General features: G+C 40.6%; 1 protein-coding gene across 3 annotated transcripts in view; it reads right to left on the bottom strand.

Annotated features, from left to right (window-relative positions):
* The window catches only part of CACNA1G (calcium voltage-gated channel subunit alpha1 G), a 166,546-nt gene that overhangs the window by 45,824 nt on the left and 97,002 nt on the right, over positions 1–23,720 (bottom strand). For all 3 annotated transcript variants that reach the window (XM_018567867.1, XM_018567869.1, XM_018567868.1), the window contains exons 5-12: positions 21,663–21,822; positions 20,543–20,834; positions 15,310–15,402; positions 12,185–12,980; positions 8,388–8,728; positions 6,997–7,148; positions 1,411–1,596; positions 242–356 (exon numbers count right to left, since the gene is read on the bottom strand). In XM_018567867.1, coding sequence (XP_018423369.1) covers positions 242–356; positions 1,411–1,596; positions 6,997–7,148; positions 8,388–8,728; positions 12,185–12,980; positions 15,310–15,402; positions 20,543–20,834; positions 21,663–21,822 — 2,135 coding nt within the window. The remainder of the gene's footprint in view (positions 1–241; positions 357–1,410; positions 1,597–6,996; positions 7,149–8,387; positions 8,729–12,184; positions 12,981–15,309; positions 15,403–20,542; positions 20,835–21,662; positions 21,823–23,720) is intronic.

The raw sequence follows: 23,720 nt of genomic DNA, 5'->3' as shown, positions 1-23,720 counted from the left end.
TGTTGGAATTGGATGTTGCTGGATTGGATGTTGAATTGGATGTTGTTGGACTGGATGTAGGAATTGGATGTTGTTGGACTGGATGTAGAATTGTATGTTGCTGGATTGGATGTTGGAATTGGATGTTGTTGGATTGGATGTTGAATTGGATGTTGTTGGATTGGATGAAGGAATTGGATGTTGTTGGATTGGATGTTGGAATTGGATGTTGAATTGAATGCTGGTACATAGATTACGTTACCTGGAAAACGGTGACTGTAGCCCACAGGAGGGAGTCAAAGTTCTTCCTGTCGGGGAGAGTGTCCCCATCTCTTTCAGATGCAAATTTGCAGCCAAAAAGGTGCATGCCTAAAATACTGAGAAACATGAATTATAGAGGTCAATTGTAAGGTTAGAAAATACTGCTACAAGTACGGCACCTACTGACAAAATCGCTTAGTGTGAACCTGTGTTGTAAAGTGTATGTAAACCCTAACTATGAACTTCTCTTATGTAGTCCCTTTTGGGCTGTTAAATATACAACTGAAATGATTTGTGATCAACCTCGCCCTAGAGGAACTCGTACCTCTGAGGGCTCCAGAACCTCTTCCCTTTATGTGAATGAGGAGAGGTGTTTGTAGTCCTGTTCTAGGGTGGCACTGCTGCTCCTCCACAGATACAGTACAATGAGTGAGCGTTGTCACCCTAAGACAGGAAGTGAGTTACTGGCAGGATCATCGAGTGACAATGAAGGGAAAAAGCCTGACAAATGCATCCATCACATCTAAGGACTAATATTCCGCAAAATATTAAATTTTTGTTCTTGGGTTTAGATAAACTTTAATCTTTACTTCCCATTTGCAAACCAATCTTTATTCGATTTCAACCTTAATGGAATCACAGTTAGTTTGTTAAACACTGTTGATCATAAATAGTCTTTTTTTAAAATATAAAATACTTTCTTTTCTTTTTTTCTTCTTAGTACTCAGTACACCTGCAGCTGCTTTCAGCCATTTCCTGTCTACAGCACTGGATGCACATCATTGCTCAGGACCATGCCTGAGCAATGTGTGTTAGCAGGGCCATTTTTAGTCTCCCCCAGGGGCACATGTGACAGGGTGACAACGCAATACCATAACTGAGAGGCAGCTGTCATCCTATAACAGGAAGTGCCCAAACAATGGCAGCATTGCCAGATATCACTTTAATGAAAGCAAATTTCAAAAGATTAAAAACACCTTAATACATTACAATAACTTATATAAAATGATAGTAATTTAGTTCAGATCTGTTTTAACTGCATGGTTCCGTGATTCCAGTGTAAGAACATTTCATTGGTGGATTTCAGTGCTCAGTCCCCATTTGTCTCCTCTATCATTTTGACCTAGAACTACTCTTCAGTATAAATATATTGCAATATTGAGCGCCTACCTGAAGATGAAAATGAAGAGCATCAATAACATGCAAAAGGTTGCCACGTTGTCCATGGTTTTCATCAGGACCACTAGCTGGCGTTGCAGGGCTGGCATGAACCGCACCAGTTTCAGAACCCTCATGAGCCGGAATGTCCGGAGGACGGACAGACCGCCTCCCTGCTGTCCAATGATCTCCCATACACTGCGAGAAGAAAACACAAGTCAGTAAGCAACACATTGACTAACAAAAGAACCATTTATACCTAAAAGTGTCTAGAGAGACAATTATGGCTCCATGCACACTATTGGCTGTAGTGTCTGTCACTCATTTCTCTGCTGTACACAATTGTCTTCTAAGGTAAATGCTCCCCTTTACCCCTCTGAGTCCTAGGTGCAAGTTTGTCTAGCAATACCCTTCATTTGAACTGTGTAAGTCGATGACCAACCCCAAGTTCATGGCTGGGTCACAGAGATCCTGGGGTCATTTTACAAAACCTAAGAGGATGTCAAGAAAAGTTATTCTGGTTGATTATTTTTTAATATGCACCAAAAGTTATATTCGTTATAGGTGGGACATTCAGGGTTCCGTTACCCAATGTCTCCCTGTTGTGCAGTGGTGTACCTAGCCTTTTTCCCTCTGAGGCAGGGAGTGGCAGGATTCTCTGGCTGGCGTCCTGTACAGCTACTGGCAACCAGTAACAGTTGGTAAGAACTGGGTGGGGAGATGTGTATGGCCCTTACACATCTCCCCACCCAGCTTTAAGCAACCTGGGATGCTCTGGTTAGAAATGGGGTGGCATCAATACAAACATCCTGGACCTGTTCTTATGCCAAAAAACTGCATTTCATTAGCTCAATATCTACGTATTTTCCCAGAAAAAAAAATTTGTGAAAAAGAAAAAAACAAATAATAAAATTCACAAAAATAAAAAACACAAAATAATCTAAATACAATAAAAAGTGTAAATCTTTTTTTTTACTTTTGAAGCTAATTTTATCTGATCAGCTCAGTGAGCTTGACCCCTAGTAATACAGTCAGGTCAATAATTTTTTCTTCAGAGAAGTATTTCAGTGATTACCAAATAAACATTGCAACTGCTACGGAAGGCTAAAAAGCAGTAGTCTTCTTTCATACATATGCAGATCCAATGGTGAGACAATCATCGGAGCAGGTTAAGGAGAATTTAAGATGGTACAGCGTGGGGTTCAGGAACATTTTATTCTTTAAATTTGTTCCTGGAGAGTTATTTGGATTAAAAGGTCATAGTAACTTGAATTTCGCAATATCTAAATACTAAGAGCAGAACAGAAATACAAAAATGCAGGATTATGTGGAAAAACCCACTTGGATACATTGGAGTTCACAGGGTTCTGAAAATTTCTCAAGAATAGAGCACAATAATATTATTAAAAAAAGAAAGTTGTCTCTCGAAAAAAAACTTTTCTAAATATATTTGTGATATTGACTGTTATTATATAAAAATGGACCTGAACTCAAAAAGTGAAGATTTGCTCTCCTATGTGGAACATCTAGAAATGTTAATTGATTCTACGGATTACCCTAAGATTTTTATTTTTGTCTTGAACTACTCCTGGAAATGGCAGTGTATGTCACGATCTGGATCAGGCTCGGAGTCCGGTAGCTGAAACAGCAGGCAAAGTTGTGGTCAAACAGGCCGGGCTTGGTACACAAGCAGACGGTAGTAGTGTAGGAGCAGGCAGAAGCGTAGCTAGAGATCAAGCCGAGGTCGGTAGCCAAAGGTATCAGGTATGAAGTGGAAGACGATGAGAGTAGTCGGTGAATCAGCAGCCAAAGGTCGGTACACGGGTAGCAGTATGAGCGGATTGTATCACAGAAGGAGCAGGAAGCAAGATATTGGCAGGAGCACAATAATCTGGCAAACAGGAAGTGCAGGGGCATGACTTGAATAGAAAGTTCAAGGGAGGAGCAAGGAGTTCAGAGTTGAGCAGGTACTAGGTTTAACTGAGGATTACACAGGCGATCAGGTAAGGAGCTATCCAAGGTTCTAAGGTGGCTCAGCAGGTAGGACCACTGCCAGTTACAGCAGAGGCCCTGGGTTCACATCTGGTTCCTGATTCCCTCATAGCTCTATATATGCAGTGCAAGAGCATCTAAGGCCCTGCTGCCCCTGACTGCTAGCTTTAAAGTGACATTTGGTGATGTCCCTGCTGTGCTGCTCACTGTAGAGAGGAAGCTGTATCTAAGGACCTGCAGTGCAAGAATCTCTCTGCTTCTTCTTCAAACATTCTGTGGATATGTGCCTTTCCTGCTGTTTCCTACACATAAGCTCAACAGTCATCAGATCCGTAGTCATTGGGGAAGGGACAGTTCGGACGCGATTTGATGCAAAGCCCTTTCCTCTGCCAAGATGGCCATCTCCAAACAGAGAAACAGTGGAGATAAATAATGAGGAAGAGATAAGCTGCAGGGAGATCAAGTGCAATACAGTGGGGACTAGTCCTTTGCCCTCTGCTTGCTGTTTTTAGCAATGATTTTACAATTCTTGTCCCCTTTAAATGGGCTATAGCTTGTTAATATATATATACATACATGGGGGCACCGGTATCTGCTCATATATGTGATCTCAGCTTCCTAATCTGTAGTATTGCAGTTGATGCACTTCACCTCTCCTTTCTTTTAGTGGAGATCTAAGGGTAGGGTAGGTACGATTGGAGTGAATTCGGAAAAGCTCATTTTGCTACAAAATTACTGGAGGAATTTATCAAAACCGGAGCAGACAAAATTTGGAGCAGCTGTGCATGGCAACCAATCAGCTTCTCTCTTCAGTTTGTTCAGTTAAGGTTTGAAAATGAAAGAGAGAAGCTGATTGGTTGCCATGCACAACTGCTCCAGATTTTGTCTGCTCCACCTTTGATAAATTCCCTTCACTGTTTTTAATGTCAGCGAAATTTCAAAAAAGTGGAAACTCTAAATTTTGCTCCTTGAGCTGCTTAGGTGAAATTTGCTTTAAAAAAAATACTATTTATGTAAAGGGTGTGTTTTTAGAAGTGTATTTAGGATAGTTTAGTTTATTTCATTGAGGGTTCCTATATTTTTGTTTCACAATCTTTTTATTATTTTCAAAAAGGAAAAATATACACGTACAAAGCATAATGCACGGTAAGGTTAGTGCACTGGCACAGCAGCCGTAACCTTTGTTAATAAACAACAGTATAAACAGAAATGGAAACATAGCATAACTTGGTATATTATAAAATCGATAGATTCTGGGATGTTAAGCTTTCAGAATGCCAACTTATAACTTTCCATTATGAATACAGCACGTAGGGATGCTCCATAGAATTAGTAATAAAATGCGTGTTCACTAATCTAGCTGAGCAGATAATTAATGGGGTAGGTAAAGTTCAAAAGCTACCCGAGGGGAGCATCAGGTAAAGAGTTATTCTACTATACCATAAAAGAAGGTTAAAGAAGAAAGATGGGATTACAGGAGAAATAATAGATCGAGAGTAGGTAAGCCAGGGAGCAGGGGAAGAGAAGAATCAGGAAAAGTAGAAGGTCGAGGGGGGGGCGTCCCATAAGATGATCCTTCAGAACGAAGATGACACTAAGGTGGCATCAACATATTGAGGGCTGGCATATATGTTATTCATGGCTCCGATATTTAAAAAAATCTACCATGGGAGTCCACCAGGAGTGCAGATCATTTTTCATGAACCATAGCGTTTGTAATTCTGTTTTTCACTGCCTGAAAGTTTAGAGTCCGGGATTTCCAAGAATGGGTAATAATCTGTTTATTATTACCCATTCTTGGAAATGGGTAATAAAAATGTGAGTAATCAAGACATGCTGACCCTTCGTCACCCCAGCTACCATCTTATGCAATAAGGCCTCACAGGGATTCTTAAATAAATTGCATCCAAGAACAGTGTTAATAAGACCTGGATCCAAAGTCTCCTAACCTTGGGGGTTCCCACCAGATGTGACCCATCGTTCCCAGGATAGAACAACCATGAAAACAATTCACAGGATAAGAAGGGATAATATTATGCAATCAGGTCGGGCTGTAATACCATCAGAAAAGAACTTTAAAAGAATTTTCCAGGGCTAGAATGTTTTTAGAGCAAGAGGCTATGTTGCTCCAGATTGACGACCAATCGTCATCTGTAAAATTATATCCCAGATCCTCTGTCCATCTGGATTGATAGGAAGTCTTCCTTTTGGAAAACGAAACCGATAGCAAGGATCAGCGTGATGGGGGGGGGGAGGGGGGAGAGTGGGGAAAAATAAATGAGTGAATAAAAAATGTCTCAATTGGAGGTAGCAAAAAGATTCCGATTGGGGTACATTATGAGATGATCGTATAGAGGCAAAGGATCGAATTCCTGAATCACATAAAAACAAGCGGATATCGCAAAATTCAACCAAGAGGACAGAATAGAGTTTTCCATCCCGGGGGGAGGGTTCTTGTATTTTTATATTTGTCTTTTTTGCGTTTTGTGTATTTTATAGTTTTTTTTATATTTACTGTTGCTTTATTTTTTTTAATTTTACTTTTTTCACTGTTTATTTTTTCTTCTGTATGTGCAAAAAATTAAATAATGACTATACTGAGGGAATTTTCTTGGCACAAGTTCCGAGATAGTTGAAAGGAGCTTCCGAGACCCTCAGGAGCTACTTAAAGGAGAACTATGAGGTGAGTGATTTTCGCTCAACCTCATAGTTCGAGCCAACATGGACAATGAAACTGTCACACGCCGGCTCAATAGATCGGGAAGTGAGCGAACACATACCGTCGTTCGCTCACTTCTTGATCATGTCCCTGCAGAGAGCCATGACTGCCACTCACGACTCCCTGCACGGATTCCCCCCCTCCCCTGTCCCATCCTCCAGCGCTGACTGGCAGAACGGACGGGGGAGGGGGCGGGTACAGAGGCAGAGCCAGCTGTCACTCACGCAGCTGGGTGGATTTCGACAGTTATGTCGGTATCCGTCCCGGCTGCGGCGGTCTCAGTATACTGCGAGCTGTAGCTCGCAATATGCTGAACTTTTGGTCACAGGAGGACACTAGTTTATGTCCTCCCGTATCCCTTAGGAGAACTATGGGGAAAAACACTTACCCCATAGTTCTCCTTTAAAGCCTAATGAAACCTTTAAAAACCACAAAAAAACACCTTAATTTCATATATTCTCCCCTGATACTAATGCGTTTTGACAAAATGATGAAATTTTGCTGAACGTTTATGATTTTCAACAAATTTTCTGGAAAATTAAAATGATTTTTATCTTCATCTCTTTGGGTCAAATGTGTCACTGGTTGAAAAGTTTTGTGAAGAAAAAAATAAGACTGTGTCAGTGGCCAGAAAAAGAGTTCCCATTGGATCGGGGCATCATAAAGTCAGGGCCCAGTAACAAATTAAAACTAAATCAGAGAGGGGCACATACGATGATTTGATGGTTGATAAAGGTAATATCTGGTATCTTGTGGTGTCTGCTCTTATGTAGGACTTTTAAACATGTAAAATGAAGTAAAGATTCACTTTTTATGATTTTGAATTACCTAATTAATTTAATTTATGAGTTTTAATGACCTAATTACCTAATGAGTTTTACACCTACCTAATTATGACGATGATACCATCAAATATATTATAAGGGTTCTTGATGTATCCGAATGGGCCGTAAACCAGGAGCTTCAAAACCATTTCCAGGGCAAACAAGCTTGTAAATACTATATTACTGATTTCCAGGGCATTGGTCAATTCTTCAGGCTGTGGAAAAAATAAGACATAATATATTATGTACATAATAATATAACAGAATTTAACATAATATAATAAATCTTTTATTAGGATAGTGAAAGTGATCCTAATAACTTAACAAAAAGACTAAAATGCCGTAAGATGTACTCAAGGTCCCCTGAGAAAGTACAGGTAATTCACAAAACTGGTGTTTTGTTTTTTTTCTTCTCTTCTCATATGGCCCCATGTCTATTTTTATATATATTTAATAAAGGGATTAAAAAACATAAAAACTGTTGCAATAGGATAACGAAGTGGTACATCAAGTCCAATTGCCTTGATTTATTTTCTATAGATAAAGTGTTCTATAGTCCACAGAGAAAAACTAGACATGGCTGATAAGACTCCCTGGGTTTCCAGTGCAGCACACGCACTGCGTCCTTTTATTTTTGGCACAATAGCATACCTTGCGTCCATAAAGCAGAAAGTTAAAGAATGTTCAAAGACTTCACATCAAGATCGAGTGAACATCGTACAAAGTGATTTTTTATACAATAAACAATGAACAATATCTATTGTTTCTGGACAGATAAAGGAAATTTGTCATGAAGATATATACTCTATGCGAGTGTATTATGTATTATTGAAGTATTTCATTATACTACATACAGTGACTTTATAGTATAAGCAGCTCTCCTTGCTTCTATTGGGTATCCAAAAGTAACAAAATTCAGATTTCGTCTGAATCCAAAACCCGAACTGAATTGAATATCAGATCCGAATCCCGAAATAACGAAATATCCGAACCGAACCAAATTTTCCCGCAGCTTACATGTCTATTGAGCAATACAGCTTGGTCACCAACTTGCTTGGTGACTGGACAGTGAGGAAGCATCTCTATACTAATGACCTCATGTTCTTTCACATATATTTTCCTGTCAGCAGACAGCTGCTGTTGGGTTCCCGGTACTGTGCACATCAATAAAGTCTGACTGGCATATAGTGGTTGCTGGTGTGTTACAGATAATATAAAGGCCACTGATATATTTCTACTGCTTGTCCTATTTCAGCTACCCAACCACCAACGTGCAAAAAAAAAAAGAAAGTATAAATATACAAATGATGAGAGGGTTCAGACACAGTTAGCAATGGAAACTTGAATGGAAAATGAAAACTTAAATTTGAAAAGACTTGGTACCTTTATCATGTGGTAGAGGATGGGACTGGATAATTCTAAAGGGAAAGTAGGAAGACCCCTTGACACATTACCTGCTCGTGGTACTCAATTCCCATGCTCAGAGTATTGATCAGGATAGCAATCATGATTCCACGGCCAAAGTATTTGCTGTCCACGATCTTCCTGAAGGTATCGCACACCATCCTCCACGGCTTCAGGAACTTGTTGGGGTTCTTGGTCCTAGTCTTCCCCTTGGGTGGCTCAGTTTTCTCGCTGCACTGGGTGTCTTGTATAAATTCATAGGCCCCGTCACTGTCAGAATCCACATCATTATCTGGGGTCATGGGTTCCTTGCAGTGAGAGCACACCTCTGGATCTAAGGGCTCGATCTCTGAATTGGCAGCTTGAATTTTACACGAACCTTTGCAGATTCCTAGGACCACAAGCAACCAGTGAAAAACAATTCCTTACCAGCATCACAAAGCAGCCATGAACATGTTCACCTGTACAGCCACATGGGCATAGTGGAAGAGTGTTTGTGTTACACATAGCCAGGGACAGTGCTGCCACTAGGCAAACTAGGCAGCCGCCTAGGGCGCACTGCTGCCTAGGGCGCAGCCTCGACCACTCACCCCGTCTATTTCAAATTGCAAAAGCCAATAGCAGTCTGGCTTTTGCGCCTGCCCACTGAGCAGAGGAGCAGAACTGAGAGACAGCTTTATCTCTCAAGTCCGCTCCTTGATCACTGGGTGGGTTTCAATTGCCAAACGGATATAGGCTATTTCAAATTAAAAGAGCCAATAGCAGTCTGGCTATTGCTCCCAGCTGCTTACATCCATCTGTCACCTGCGAAAGCTAGCCGGCAGGAGAAAGGAGCCGTACGGGGTGGGGAAGATTGGGGGATGCGCCGCGCGAGGGAGGCTGCAGGTAGCTGGTCTTGCCTAAGGTGCAAAATAGTCTAGCAGTGGCCCTGCACATAGCAATCACATTATTCCTTTTGTGGTAGTGACTATGGACAGCACAGACACTTTCAGTTTGGAAACACATTTTCTTTCATGTGGCCCACAGCTGAGGGAACTTGACACAAATCAAAATACCTGTGAGGGGCCTCAAATGGACTACCGGGCTGCATATTGCTCAATAGCTGTGATGTCACAGAGTGAAGCTGAATAGTTTCAGTTTTACTGCTCTGGAATTGGTATGCAGCCCACACCTTCATCATGGTTCAACTGCTTTTACATTTGAGTAATAATATCCTTTATTTAAGCAAAAAGAAGGATGGGCATTTTTTTAGTTGTAATACAGTAACCAGAGGGTAGAGTTTAAGGAGTTATTGTAGGCTATCCCATATTTAGTTAAATATACTAATAATTGCAAAATTTTGAAAATAGATGTGCAACTATTGTAAAGAAGATCTTTGTACTATGTAAGGCAACTTTTTTACCCTACAGGAACCCTTAAAATTTCAGGTCTCAGGGAACCGTTGCTAATACCAATTCATCAGGGGTCTGTGAAAAAAAGCTATTTACATTGGTAGTCAATGGAAAGAATGCCCCTTTACAGTGGTGGTCAAAATGCCATTACTTACAGAGAGCTAAAACGATCATTGATGTAATGCCGCAGGAACCATTAAATGGGAGGTCAACCAACCACAGCTCAAGGAACCCCTAGCAACCTCTGGTGGATCTCTAGGGTTCCACAGAACCTTGGTTGAGAATAGATGAGGTAAGATATATATTACATTTTACATGTATGGAAAATATTGACCCTTTAAACAATGATGTATAGGACAAGAATAAATTGTTGTTTTTCAAGTGTTGCATAGATTGCAGAACACAATGCACATGGAGAGCAGAAGCTACAGTTCTATTTATCATGATTGTTATTATGGTAGAGAATGTGTCGGTGTGTTTTCAGAAGCATGCATATTGCTGCAATCTGAATGAGATCCCCATACTCGCCAACCCCCCCTCTCTCCCCCCCCCTCATGGAGAATGGCAGACATGCAGGCTGCACACAAGGGATCTCGGCGACATCGCCAAGATCACTTGTACAAAACAAGCGGCGGCTTCCCCGCTGTACATTTAGCTCTGCTTGCCCAAAGCAGGGCTAAATGTAGAAAACAACTACCCGCCCGGCGCCCGGAACTGCATGTCCTGGGCATCGGATATAGGAATTCCACACCCCTGCCGCCCCTCTACACCCTGCTGCCCCGAGATCGGGCCTTGGTTGGTCTTGTGGGAAATCCGGCCCTGTACAGGACCTCTGTGATGGGTCAACCACTAAGCCAGCTACTTATGCCCTCATAGTGTAAGGTAATGTGGAAGGTAATGAACCTAATTTTGAATAAGATGATATATGCAATATCAGTCAATCCCCTACTATGTTGTTAGTGAAGCATAACTAACAACGTCTGACAAGCAAAATGATAGCTTCTCCCGGGTACCTGGCAAATTTTTTGCGCAATACTTTACTTTAATAGAGTCAGTCCACTTTAAGGTGAGGCATTATCCAGGTGTCACCAGACTAGGGTTTGACATTTATATATTCTTGTTGTAATCATACAGCGTTATAATAGCATTCAAGGAGAAAGGAAACTAGTTACGTTCAAGGATCAGCCTGCCCTAAATTGATATTTCCATTCTAGATGAGTTAAATAACCCAACAGCTTCTGATATATCTAGGAGGATCCAGTGTGCACCCCTCTGATCTTTGATCCATTTCATATTGAGGGCTCCACATCCTTAGGTTTAGGTCTAAGCCTGGAGATACACCCTTTGGTTCAATTAGAACTCAGTTTTTGGCTATTGGTGTTTTCTCAATGGAGATGGGCTTAGCTCCAAGGGGCAAAACTCCCCAAAGTGGGAGAAATGGCAACATCATGCTTTAAATACCAAAGCAAATCCATTATCAGGGGGTATTACTTGCTGAAAATTATAAAAGCAATCTTGTGGTGCCTGGGTTAAGGTAGGACTAATACTTTTGAAGTACTTTAAAACAGGTTTGCTTGAAAGGGAAGTTGGATGGATAAAGATAGGTTCTATCACCTGTTGGCATCTCATAACATCTAAGGATCTTGGACAGGACATGCTAAACATTCCCTCCCGAAAACCCTGCTCTGACACTGCTGCCACAGGCATGAATTTTCTTGCTTCAGTAATACGATCATCCAACTCCTGCTAAATGCTACATTTAGTCATATGGAAAAACAAGCAAGGGGATAAATCAGTTTTAGGTAGACACTGACCAGATCTGTCAGCAACCAGCTTCTCATATTCCGTGGTCTTGGCAAAAAAGGTCTCTCTCCCTCCCCAAGATTCTATAACTCAGCCACAGTTATAACATTTCTCTGCTTTATGCACTCACATTCAAAATGGAACCTAAAATGGTAAAACAGAACTATGACCTTTTTATAAAGGGTCAGTCAACCCAAAATTGATAGGAATGAATCATAGGCAGCTGAATTATGCACTGATATTTATATATCTCGCAAGGGATTAGAAAAGAGATCTTCCTAATTAAATGGTGTCTGAAACTGCGGGAATAATACTCAAATCATGAAATTCATAAAAATATTGCGAAGAGCTGAGAATTTATGTGCATTTAACATATAAATGGATTCTGGTATCCCACTGCAACATGGATCTCTTTGCCGCTTCTAGAGGTCATTTCCCTGCACTCTTTTGAGATGGACCACTCTAAGCGCTAAACACAGAAAATGGGTTAGAGATTCCTGGATTTAATAGAGCACTAAACAGCAGAGGCTGAGAGTATGGATTTACATTTCATTAACTGTTGGTATCCTAAAGACATTTAATAAGCCCATGGTTGATGCAACCTGCTTGGATAAACTTACTAGAGTTTAAAGCATTATTTTATATTCCCATACCTGTACTTTGGGTCTCTAGAAGCCTGTTCATTGAATTAAACATTTGCCCTGTATACAAGTTGGTGTCATTTGAGATCAAAGGGTTCTCTGTCTCTTCTGTTTGTTCTGTCTTCTTCTGCATTTCCTGGGATAAACTCAGGTGTACGGTAGGATAGTTTTTATTCCCTGCAATACTCCTTTGGGCAACCTCTGGATTGGCCGTACCAGAGCCAGACTGCACAAACACAGGCACACAATGCACAGGTTCAAGGTGACAATCAGCATGGTAGATGCTATGAATGGATTGTGTGTTAGAGGCAGAGGCAATTGGCGAGGCCTGGGTCCCTGGAAAGGGTAGCAATAATCTAGTTCCATTATGAGGAGAACTGGTTTCCACTTCGCTGAGCTCTGGGCTGGCTTGTGGTGCTCGCAAGCTCCCATTTCCCAGGTGATAGTGGTGATGGTGATGGTGGTGATGATGGATTAGATGATGGACAGAAGACCTTCTTCTCCTATGCTTGCGGTTGGGCTTCTCAGTGGTGCTCTTCACTACCGGGCTAGAACTTAACCCAAATTTGAAGGCAGATGCTCGGTAAAACTGGACTAGCCGCTTGCTGGCCTTGCGGGTCACATAGACCAAGTACTTGAGTAGCTCATCATAACAGCTGCCGGGTTCAGAGAAGCTGGCTAACGTGCTGGCATTGGAAAGGAAGCGGACCCTTTGCTCCTTCATCAGTTGGCTCTCCCGTTGCTTCGTTTCGGAAAACTGTGTAGCTATGACCACTAGACAAAGGTTGATCATGAAAAATGATCCAATCTAAACAAATGGAAGATTAAGACATCACATTAAAGTGGAATCTAGTTTATGCCATGTTTCCAAACAATGCAAAACTGTCAAAGCTAGGATATATTTATATATGTAAATGCCACACCAGGAGTCCATTGATTATTATTTGCAGCTTTGATGGGTTGCTCTGACTAAAACAAACTCAAACTAATGTATTCTTAAGCTATAAAATACACAGACAAATTACTGGCAGAAACATTGAAAGTCTGAAAGCGTATCTACTATCATCTTTGGATAAAGAAAGGAAGGATCAGAACCTCTGTCAGGCTTATATTGTTGTCTTTGTGCCTGTTGGAGAGCTTCACCCTATCTACTTTTCCTGAAGACCACTGTTACCAGGACTTGGGAGGGACACTTGTTCCAGTAACTACTGCCTAAAAGAGGATTTGCAGATATCTTCTCTTACTTCTTATGTTATTTCGAGACAGGAAGTGAAGAACAATCTCCCCAAAAGGGCCACCAAGAGCAAAAACAAACTGACAGGGGTTTAAACCGTTCATCCAAAACTAAAGAAAGTGTTGGCTTTAGCTATACTATAACGTGAACCTTTCCAGAGAGAACTATGAGGGCTGTAATTGTTGACCTGCTTTTGAGGATGCTATTGGCCTGATAACTAAGGCCCAATACATAAATGACCTATCGCTCAATATTTTAAAACCATTTCTAAGAAAATTCAGCTGTCAATGTACGTCACCTGCAAGTTACTTACAAGGAAGACAATTAAGTACAATCCTCTACTTTACTAAAATATAAATTTATATAAGGTTTTATATTTTAAATATACCAATATAATATACACTGAGTGGCCAGATTATTATGACCACCCCATCAGTACTTCGTTGGGCCGCCTCATGACTCCACGAGATGATGAAAGGTGGTGCGAGGAATCTGACACTGCACTGTTGCCCTTCTGTTGTCTTGTACCAGTCTTGTCACTCTCCGTTCTGCCCTAACATTGACTAGTCGCTGACGGCCACAATTCGCACGTTCAGACCCAGATTTTCGGCTGACAGTCCAGTCTTTAAACACTTTAACAACAGCTGCTCTTGAACATTTAACGAATTCTGCTGTTTTGACGATACTCGCTCCATGCTCAGAGCGCCAACAATCATCCCATGTTCAAAGGCTGTTAAATCGCGTTGTTTCCCCGTATCTTCAGAAAAAAAATCACTTCTACTGTCGTGGTAAACAACCTGCTGCCCTATTTATAATGGTCTGGCGCTCTAGCAACTTCAGCGCAAAATTATAGCTAATTATAGCTAATTTGCCTACAAACGTCAGGTGGTCATAATAATCTGGCCACTCAGTGTATAGGTGAATCCACTTTTACTTCATCCACTTACAAATGGCAGAATGAGACAATAAAATTTACACAGAGATTACTATGATAGTACTATGATTGCAGTTTCCTTAAAGTGACATTAAACCCTCAGATTTTTTAACATAAACCAATACTGTAATGTGTGCCTTACTGTAATCCATGGTTGTTTCCCTTCTCTTTGCTGCTCTTCCTTTTAAATCCTCATGTCTTCTCATGCTTGGGGAGAACTTCCCTTTTCAGCTCAGGGCCTCTTCCTGTAGTGCTGGCTCAGGTTACAAGCCTATAGAAACTAATACACAGACACCGTATCCATTCCTGAGACAAGGCAGTCTACTGCAAAACAGAAGTTCTGCCCAGCATGAGAAGAGATACGGATTTAAAAGGAAGAGCAGCAAAGAGAAGGGAAACAACCATGCATTACAGTAAGCCACACATTGCAGTATTGTTTTATGTTAAAAAATCTGAGGGTTTAATGTCACTTTAAACTATTTTTGTTGCCCACTATAATTATACCATATACAACATGTAAATGATCCATAGTCACTCTCCCCTTAGAGTTTCTAAAACTTTAATTTTCTTAAATTCACTAAAATTTATCTTTGACATTTTTTCCCTTTTTTTTTAGAAACTTCCTCGTATTTTCTGTTCTCCTTTTCCTTTGTTGCAGCTATTTAACATTTAGAAGGAGGTATTGCCAATGTTCCCATTATTTTTACTTAAATTGTTTTTCTTCCACAGTTTAATCTTTTCTTTCTTATTATCTAAATCTCCCCTAGTGTTGTTGCCCACTGCAACCAGATTTCACTTGTCCTACGGCAGGAAAGGGATAATGGTTGCTATGTGCGGCTAGAACAATTATTTCTTCAGAGAATTTGTTGTGTTATTAAATAAAGCCCTCAGAGCCTTCCCATCAATCCGTACAGACCGTCTGTAACGTTCTGAACTGAACCCTTATAAGATATAAGAAAGGGAACTTACAATAATTAGAAGGATAAAGTAAATGAAGTTGTAAAAGGAGTGAGCATCCATGACAAAATACATGATGTCCACCCAGCCTTCTAGAGTTATCACCTGAAAGACAAAGAAAAAAAAGCTTCTATTAGCAAAAAGAGAAGGACAATGGGCCCTCAATATCCATCGGAGAACCCAGAATGTGGTACAGTATATGGGCAAAGTCACCTTGAACCTGATTACTTGCTATGGGGTAATAGAGACTGTATGAGATAGTTCTTTTCTCAGACACTTTAACAAATAAAGCTCATTCACATAACACCAGAGAACGTATGTTGTTCAAATTGGTCAATCGGATTCCAGCTGCTCCTTCCTCTAGCTCAAGTGAGAAAATAAAAGTGTCTGATTGGTTGCAAGTCAGAATTCAACATTTATTTTTATGCATTTTAACTATCACTAACATCTTTATTGTAGCACTTTACAGAAAATGTTAAACCATATGAACTCCCAAAGGGGCTTACAATTGAATGGGTTATACATATTAGGGCCAATGGGGAGGAAGCCAACTAACAATACATAAAACGCCACCGCCTCAGTTCCCCCACTGCTCTTTAATACTTACCGTACATTGTTCTACAACTGCAAAAACACACAAATGCGGTGCTTGATCACTCTATATCATCTCAAAAGGTGAGAATAGAAGCATTTTGCATAAAGCACAAAATGTACCACCACCATGAAAACCTTAAAAAGCCCAGCTAACCTGGGGTACCACCACATTTAAACAGCACTTGATTAGAGAAGGAATACCTCTATGATATATGACATACTGAACACTTCTGGTTCATACTAAACTAAAAGGATAACCTTTTCTAAGCCCTTGTGCATATAAAGTCCAAGATGTTATGGCTGTCCCACATTGACCCCAAGGGGTCCTTTCTCATAACATTTATCTGGTGAACAATGATATACTCGGATTCCCCCAGCCTTACTTCTCCATATGAATAAAAATATCTTCACATGGTCCTTATGACTCCTGGAGTCCCCAAATGAATCATACCATATTGCACAAATATGTCCATTCTTTCATAGGCTTGCAGTATGTATGTGGATAGTTAACATGTCAATACATATGCCATATACTGAATGTGACCCATTATATCCACCAAGCGCTTCCTCCGCAATCTCAAGTGTTAAACAAATACATCCTAATTTTGCGATTAAACAGTTATTCTCATATATTTCTCCAAATGCAGAGGTAGATTGTCATGTGCCCCATGTGCGATCTTTTCAAGGCTTAATACTATCACAAATATGCACAGTTATTACTATTATCTATTGGGCTCCTCTAGGGTCTTTACCTTGGCGCTTCCTTCTCATGAAACACTATTGTGTGCCAAGGAACTTACCTGTGTGTTTTTCTATTGTGGGAGAAAACCAAGCATGGAGAGAGCATGCAGCAGGCAGACAGCAGCCTCAAAAGCAGGACTGCTGACCACCAAGCCATTATGCTACACCACTGGTGGACAAATCAATAGGGAATTCAGGAGCCAGTCTGTCCAATTCAGGAGCTAGCAGGATTTTTTTTAGAAGCCAGCTCCATCAACTAGAGAGAACCTCAAAAGTTAGGTGCTGGTTGTAAATATTAAGGAGCACTGGCGACCTGGCTCCTATGATTTATCCACCAATGCGCTACACCATAGGTGCCTGCTTTTAGGATGTATTTTTTTTATCTTTATCAATTTCTAACCTGATGGTTTTGTGTTAAAGGTAATATGACTGAATGCAGCTCCCTTAGGCCACGAGGAAGGAGAAAGTTATCTGCCGCTACCAAAGTGCTGTACACCCGTCACAATTTTTGGCCCAGTTAAGCTAATAAAAAGCCTTTAAATCTTTGACATGTACAACACTAGATGGCATCAAAGTCCCAGTATAACTTTTAGCAAGGCTGAAGCCTCGCTTAAAGGAGAACTAGAAAAGAAAACACAAAGTTCAACATAAAATGTGTACACAGTAGCAGGGGTCTCTCCAGGTCTTACTCAAAATCTACTGGATGTCCCTATAATGACTGTAAGCCAACTATAACCAGCAGTGCTGGTCCAGAGTAACATAACTCCTGACTGTGCCGCTTTTGATGATAAAGTCACACTTTCAAACTAAAATCCATGATATTATTTGTTTAATATTTATCTGCATTGGTTTGTATATATTAATGCATTATTTAAGTCCTACAGAAGGTTTATTTGGATACTTTTATCTGATTTTTTTTGGATTGGACAGTAGAGATATTTTACGATATTGCTAGTGTATTGTTAGTTTGGTTTTTTTTTCCCTGAAGTTGTGTTGGTAAATGTATTAGAAAGATAAAGTATTTTTGGTGTTTTTTTTTTTTTCCTTTATAGGAAAAGAAGGACGTTGTATGGGTTGTGTGACCAGGGTGTCCCCAATGCCTAAAAATGTTAGCGTTGAACGGTATTTTCCTTACAAGCTCAGAAAGTTTTTACCTGCTTGCAGCTATTGAAGAGGGATCCAACCGTGTACATCTGTTCCCCTTCTGCAGGTTCAGGAGGGATTCACCTCCAGAGCAGAAAAAAAAAAGTGTTGGGCAGGACTATAACCTGTCCATGACTTGATAACTGGAGTATATCTTCCTCTTCTTATACTATGCCCAGCAACTGTACTGTCCCGAGGGGGCTCTAACTTATCGTTAAAACGTACACTTGAGAAGACTTAAGAGGGATACTTGAACAATACCACGTTGTTATTTTAAATGAAACCTGGGCAAAGAGTACATGGTCTCTGGCTACCAGAAGCATTCTTAGGGTTGTCAGCTAGGTGGTAATTGGGGACGTGTTGTCGGTAAAAATTGACATTCTCAGAAAAGGTGTCAACGCTAAGAGATCCGCTACATTGAGGTATGTTAAGCTGCTCACGTGTTATTGGAGCAATACACATCTAAAAAAGCACACATTTAATTTCTAAAGAAGAGCTCTAGTTTATTCATTTGGAAAGGGGTGACAATGCACCACAATACAAGTTGTAATAGAACCTCAGCATTGTTTTTAATGCAATGCACCACAACGCACAGATGGGTCACATCTATGCAATGTGGTGTGCTAGCTACGTGCACTCGAATGTCACTTAAAATGAATTGTGCCACAACACACTGCACTTTGTACGTTATCGTGTGTTGCAGTAACATGCATTTTATTGTGCATTACTGCCATGCAAAAGTATGAAAAGAGTCTTAGCATTGCAGATGTTTCACATCATTAGTCGTGGCCTGGTAGACTTGCAGTACGATACGAGGACAAGTGGAGCCAAACACATTTTCTACAAGCCAAATCTGCTTTAGCTAGAGCTCTTCTTTAAAAATGAAATGTGTGCTTTTTGGATGTGTTATGCTTTCATAACATGTGAGGATACTTGTAATGTAGACTCCTGCGTTAAACTCTACACATATTAAATGCATTCTGTGCACCTCCAGTGAACTTCTCTTAAGTGCAACGTGCAGCTCCGCACAGGATTCGCTGCGGTAGACTTCTAAATTATTCTATGTTTTTATGCAATATACATTACCTTATATGCATTAGAGGACGAGACATGGGAGGTTATTTACCCTGTATGTATTTATATATTAATGAGAAGCAGCTTTGATATCACACACTGCTATAATGAAAGTGTCCATTTGTCATCTAAGTAGGGCAGAGAGAAACAGCCGGAGAGGAAAGAGATGACACGTGCCTTCAACACGTTAGATGCAGAGATGTGTGTAATGTGTAGTGTGCACGTGTTGCCTTTCTCTTCTCCAGCTGTGCCTGCACATCTTCAACATCCAGAAACATATTTAGAAACCAGAGACCAGGGCCCACCTAAAGACAAGGTGATAAGCAGGGCACCAAAACAAAGCCTTTGCTAGGGCTACTTCTAGACAATGGACTGGAAAGTGGTTAATGGAGTTGGCCACAAAATTAAGGTGAACCTTCTCTGCAGTGGTAATGTAGGCTCTAGACGAACAGGAAAGAGTGAGATAAGGGGTCTACTTATAAATGTTTTCACCCATGATTAACACAACTTTCACTCAAGATTAAAGTGACACTAAATTCAGGAGTTCAATCTTAAAAATACATTCAAGTACCTTAACTGATTACCTCTGAATTGGTGCTGACACTGTCCTTCCTTCTGGAGGGGGGGCTACTTTTGTTCCCCATGGCCCCTGTGTGTGTTGTAAAGTAGTCACCGCTCTAAACGCACTCCCTTGATGGACTACAATCTCAATACAAATGAGTAAACTAGACATGAGATTGTAATCCATCACGGGAGGGAACTTGGAGTGGTGGCTACCTTACAACACAAACAATGACCGTTGGGAACAAAAGCTGCCCCCCCCCCCCAGAAGGAAGGACAGTGTCAGCACCAATTCAGAGATGATTTGAGGATCTACAGCCGAGTGATACTCCAATAAGATACATTTTTGTTAATACTTTAGGTACTTAAAGGTATTTTTTAGATTTAACTGAGTTTAATGTCACTTGGGTAAAAGTTGTATTAATCTTGGGTGAAAACATTTATCAATAGACCCCTTGGGGTTGATTTACTAACCTTATAAACACACCACGAACAAGTATACACCTCTGTAGTGTGTTCCCTCCCAGCATGATCTATGGGTGGAATCTAGGCACCTTTGTAGTGTGTACACACCCAGCAGGTGTGTTGTGCAAAGCCCTGTATGAATTGCAAGGTGATGTTGTGTAAATTAGCTCTATGTTGTGTTGCTTGCGTTGATGAATGCAGGAATATAAATGCATGAGCTAACCATTTTTGTCTAAACTGTGAAGCAGCATTATATATGCATCATGTGCATGATTTTTCCATATATGGCATTAGTGGAAATATGCTTTTAGAGACTTTTTGGTTGATAAATACGTTTTGCTGTGTGAAAATCACACGCACCTGGTGCGTGCGTTTAGGTTAGTAAATCACCCCCCTTGTGTCACTCATTCCTACTCAGCTAGAGAACAAAAGTAGCCACCCTCCCGAAGGAAGGACAGTGCCAGCACCAATTCAGAGATTATTTGAGGATCTACAAACTACATAATATAAACTAAAATTGGCCGCAAACTATTACAGTTTCCCTTTAATTCCATTTGAACCTCCTCACCACAACCATACAGGCTGCAAAGTTTCTTTAAAGTAATCCTTTAAAGTACTGTGTTTGTTTTTAGAGCCACATAAATACACATACGTATAAAACGCTCACCTGAAAAATTGCTATCCAAGCATAGCCAATATTATCAAAATTGATAGCACCTTTAAAAGGATTGTGTTCTCCAGCAGAACAGTTGGTGTAATATTGATTCCAATTGACACATGAAGTATTGCTGGTGTTATTGTAGTAATTATAATCCAGTGTACACTCCAGTCCTTCTTCTTTACGCATTGGGACGCTGCGGCAATAACGCATGCCGTTTTCACGGGCTTGGGAACAGATGAATGGGTTTTCGTCTTCGTTTTCGGTTTGATAGTACTGTTCCAATTCCAGGCAAGCAGGACTAGAAGGGGATAGAGTATAGGAATTAAAAAAAAAACATGCACAGCTTTGCCCCCTTATTGGGTTTTAGATCTCAGGACTGGGCAGGGACGGTATCGGTGCATCCCTAATTAAAATTATTAAAACCCATGCCAGCTTTTTTTATACTGTTTGTCTTCTTTAGGGGAGATTTACCTTCATTTCCTGTCTTGTAGATACAACAGGAAATGAGAAGATATCTCTTGTTCCTAGACATTTTTTGACAACCTTTTATTTTTTTTCCAATACTTTCAGTGACAGTGGTCTCCAGAACTAATAGAGAGTAAATCTCCCTATCGGGGACACAGACAGTAATGAAAACGTGAAAGGGTTATAAACCGTTCCACCGAATATCCAACATAAAAACAAACTTTTGGCTTTTGATACATTTTGTCACTAGATCTTTTGAAATTACTTCTAGGATTTTCAACATCTCGGCTGTAACAATAAAAAAAAAATATTTGTTTGCAGCTATAACACTCTAAAATTGAGTCTGCAGACAGGAACGTCTAGGTGCTATTTCACAGCTTTTGTACTGAAGCCATTCCACTAATGTTCCTGCATGGAACGGCCGCTGTGCTATTATTTATTGTTGAAAGGAGGAGAGTCGCGCTGCCCCAGACTGGTAAATGGCTCTGCGTTGGCTCTGCAATAAACATCCAGGATGGAATGTCCCAGAGAAACGAACATGGCGGAGGAACGGAGAAATAGGAAATATGTCCGCCCTCCCGCCAACCATCAAACACAGCTCTCTGTGCGATTTTTATTCATTCAGAAAAACATCCCGGTGAGCCGATTTCACCAAACTTACAGACTGAAATTTTCAGGAAGGAAGCAGCGGTTTCTCAGCAGACCAGCCCAGAGCTGGACGCCAACAATCCCAAATATGAAGAACACGAAGAAGCAAAGCAGTAGGACGTTGCCCAACATCGGGAGGGTGTCTAGCAGCAGCGTGACAAGAATTCGCATACCTGGCAAAACAAAACACATATTTGTATGACAGCGGGCCGGGTCTCCGTTTCTTACACTCCTGAGCCATTTTTAAAAAGTATGTCCAGCCAAAACTTTTTTATTTTAAGTTTGAAAAGGAAATTTTAAAACCTTTGTTTTGGTTATAATGTTATTCTGGCTCCATTAGAGACATTTCCCCTCACTTCCGGTTCTCCTGCAAGACAGGAAGTCTTGGTAAACCTCCAACAGCAACACAGACAGAAATAAAAATGCCTTTTTATAGTAGAGTAGGGGAAGGCTGGAACCATGATCAGTTTTTTATTGCTGCCCGTGTCCTTGTTTTTCCTGTCGCTGTAACAGGAAGTGAGAGGAAACCTCTCTTGCAGTTCTCCGGATAGAATTATATGTATATAATAGACAGAGTATGGACAGTTTTCAGTAAAGTGCATTGGAAGAGTTGACGAGGGAGCTAGAGAGCAGAAGTGGAGGGGATGATTAGGGTGATACTTTGGGACGGGGTTGGAGATATAGCTGGGGCAGAGTTGTGGATGGCTTTGTAAGTGGTTGTTAATATTTACAGGTATTGTCACAAAAGGGTGAAGAGTTTGGAGAAGACAGGAGAAGTGAACAATCTAGGACAACATAGCTGAACTGGCAACATTCTCCAATTCAGCTCACTTTCCCGTTCAGCTTTGTTGTCCTAGATTGTTCACTTCTCCTGCGTTCTACAAACTCTTCACCCTTTTGTGAATAACTCTGTTAGACCCACTGAGTGGTTGGTCAGGTGGATGAGTCAAGCAGTTGCATTCATGATAGACTGAAGGAGGGATAGCCTGTGTAGAGGTAAGCCAATGAGGAGGGAGTTGCAATAGTCAAGACGGGAGATAACAAGGGAGTGGATGAGTAGTTTTGCGGTGTCATTGGTGAGGAAGGGGCGTATTTTGGAGATGTTACGAAGGTGAAGGCGGCAGGATTTGGATAGTGATTGGATGTGGAGCACAAAGGTGAGGTTAGAGTCATCGACCACACCTAGCACTTTGACAGGTGGGGGGGGGCAAACTCAATAGAAAAGTTGGGGGAAGGTGCACAGGGGGGATTTTAATATATTTAATCATATTTATGTAATTTATATATATATGTATTATTGTATTGTTTGTCTTTTTTCATTCCTGGCCATGATAAAGAAAGAAAATGTGTGCAAAAACCACTGTAAATTCCTTATTTAAAAAAATAGTCTTCATATATCTGAGACAAATATGACAAGTGAACTTACACAGGATGCTTTTTGGTAAGGCAATTTATAACATTGTTGCCAGTCAGACCACCATTACAAATATAGTCAAACTGAAATCAACACTGAATAAATTATAGGCACCCTGGGGGAGCTCAGCACACCCTGGGAAATGTAAAACATCCTGTCATATGCTCAAACAAAACCATGGCGCTCTCCGAGGCATGTTCCATAATAAGCATTTTTTTTGTAAAGGTGAGATATCTTAAAGTGACACTGACACATTTTTATACCAATTCATAATTAGTACGTATATTGTTATTGTTGTCACATTTTTATATTGCTATGAGGGGAAGCATTTCAAACGTGCAAGTGACCAACTTTTAAAATTTACTGTAGATAGTTCTTTCCGGCAAAGCTACTAAGGCTCCTTCAGGGGAGATAAAAATATACTCAAGGGCTAATTTGCGTTTGCCCCGCACCGGCGCCCCTAGATTGCGCTGATGAGTATAGGAGTTCCTGTACTCATCAACGCCATCTATGGGAGCTAGTGCTGTGCCGTCGAGCTATATGCCAGATGGAACTTTTATAAAGGAACCCCTTACAGCCCAATTCCAGAATACTTTTTTTTTAAAGACATACTAAGACCTGTAATATATATATATATATATATATATATATCATATT

Source organism: Nanorana parkeri, unplaced genomic scaffold (genome assembly GCF_000935625.1).
Source record: "Nanorana parkeri isolate BGI_ZX_2015 unplaced genomic scaffold, ASM93562v1 scaffold1106, whole genome shotgun sequence".
In the NCBI taxonomy this organism is placed as follows: Eukaryota; Metazoa; Chordata; class Amphibia; order Anura; family Dicroglossidae; genus Nanorana; species Nanorana parkeri.
Note: the sequence above shows the minus strand (reverse complement) of the source record. Positions and strands in the feature narration are given on the sequence as shown.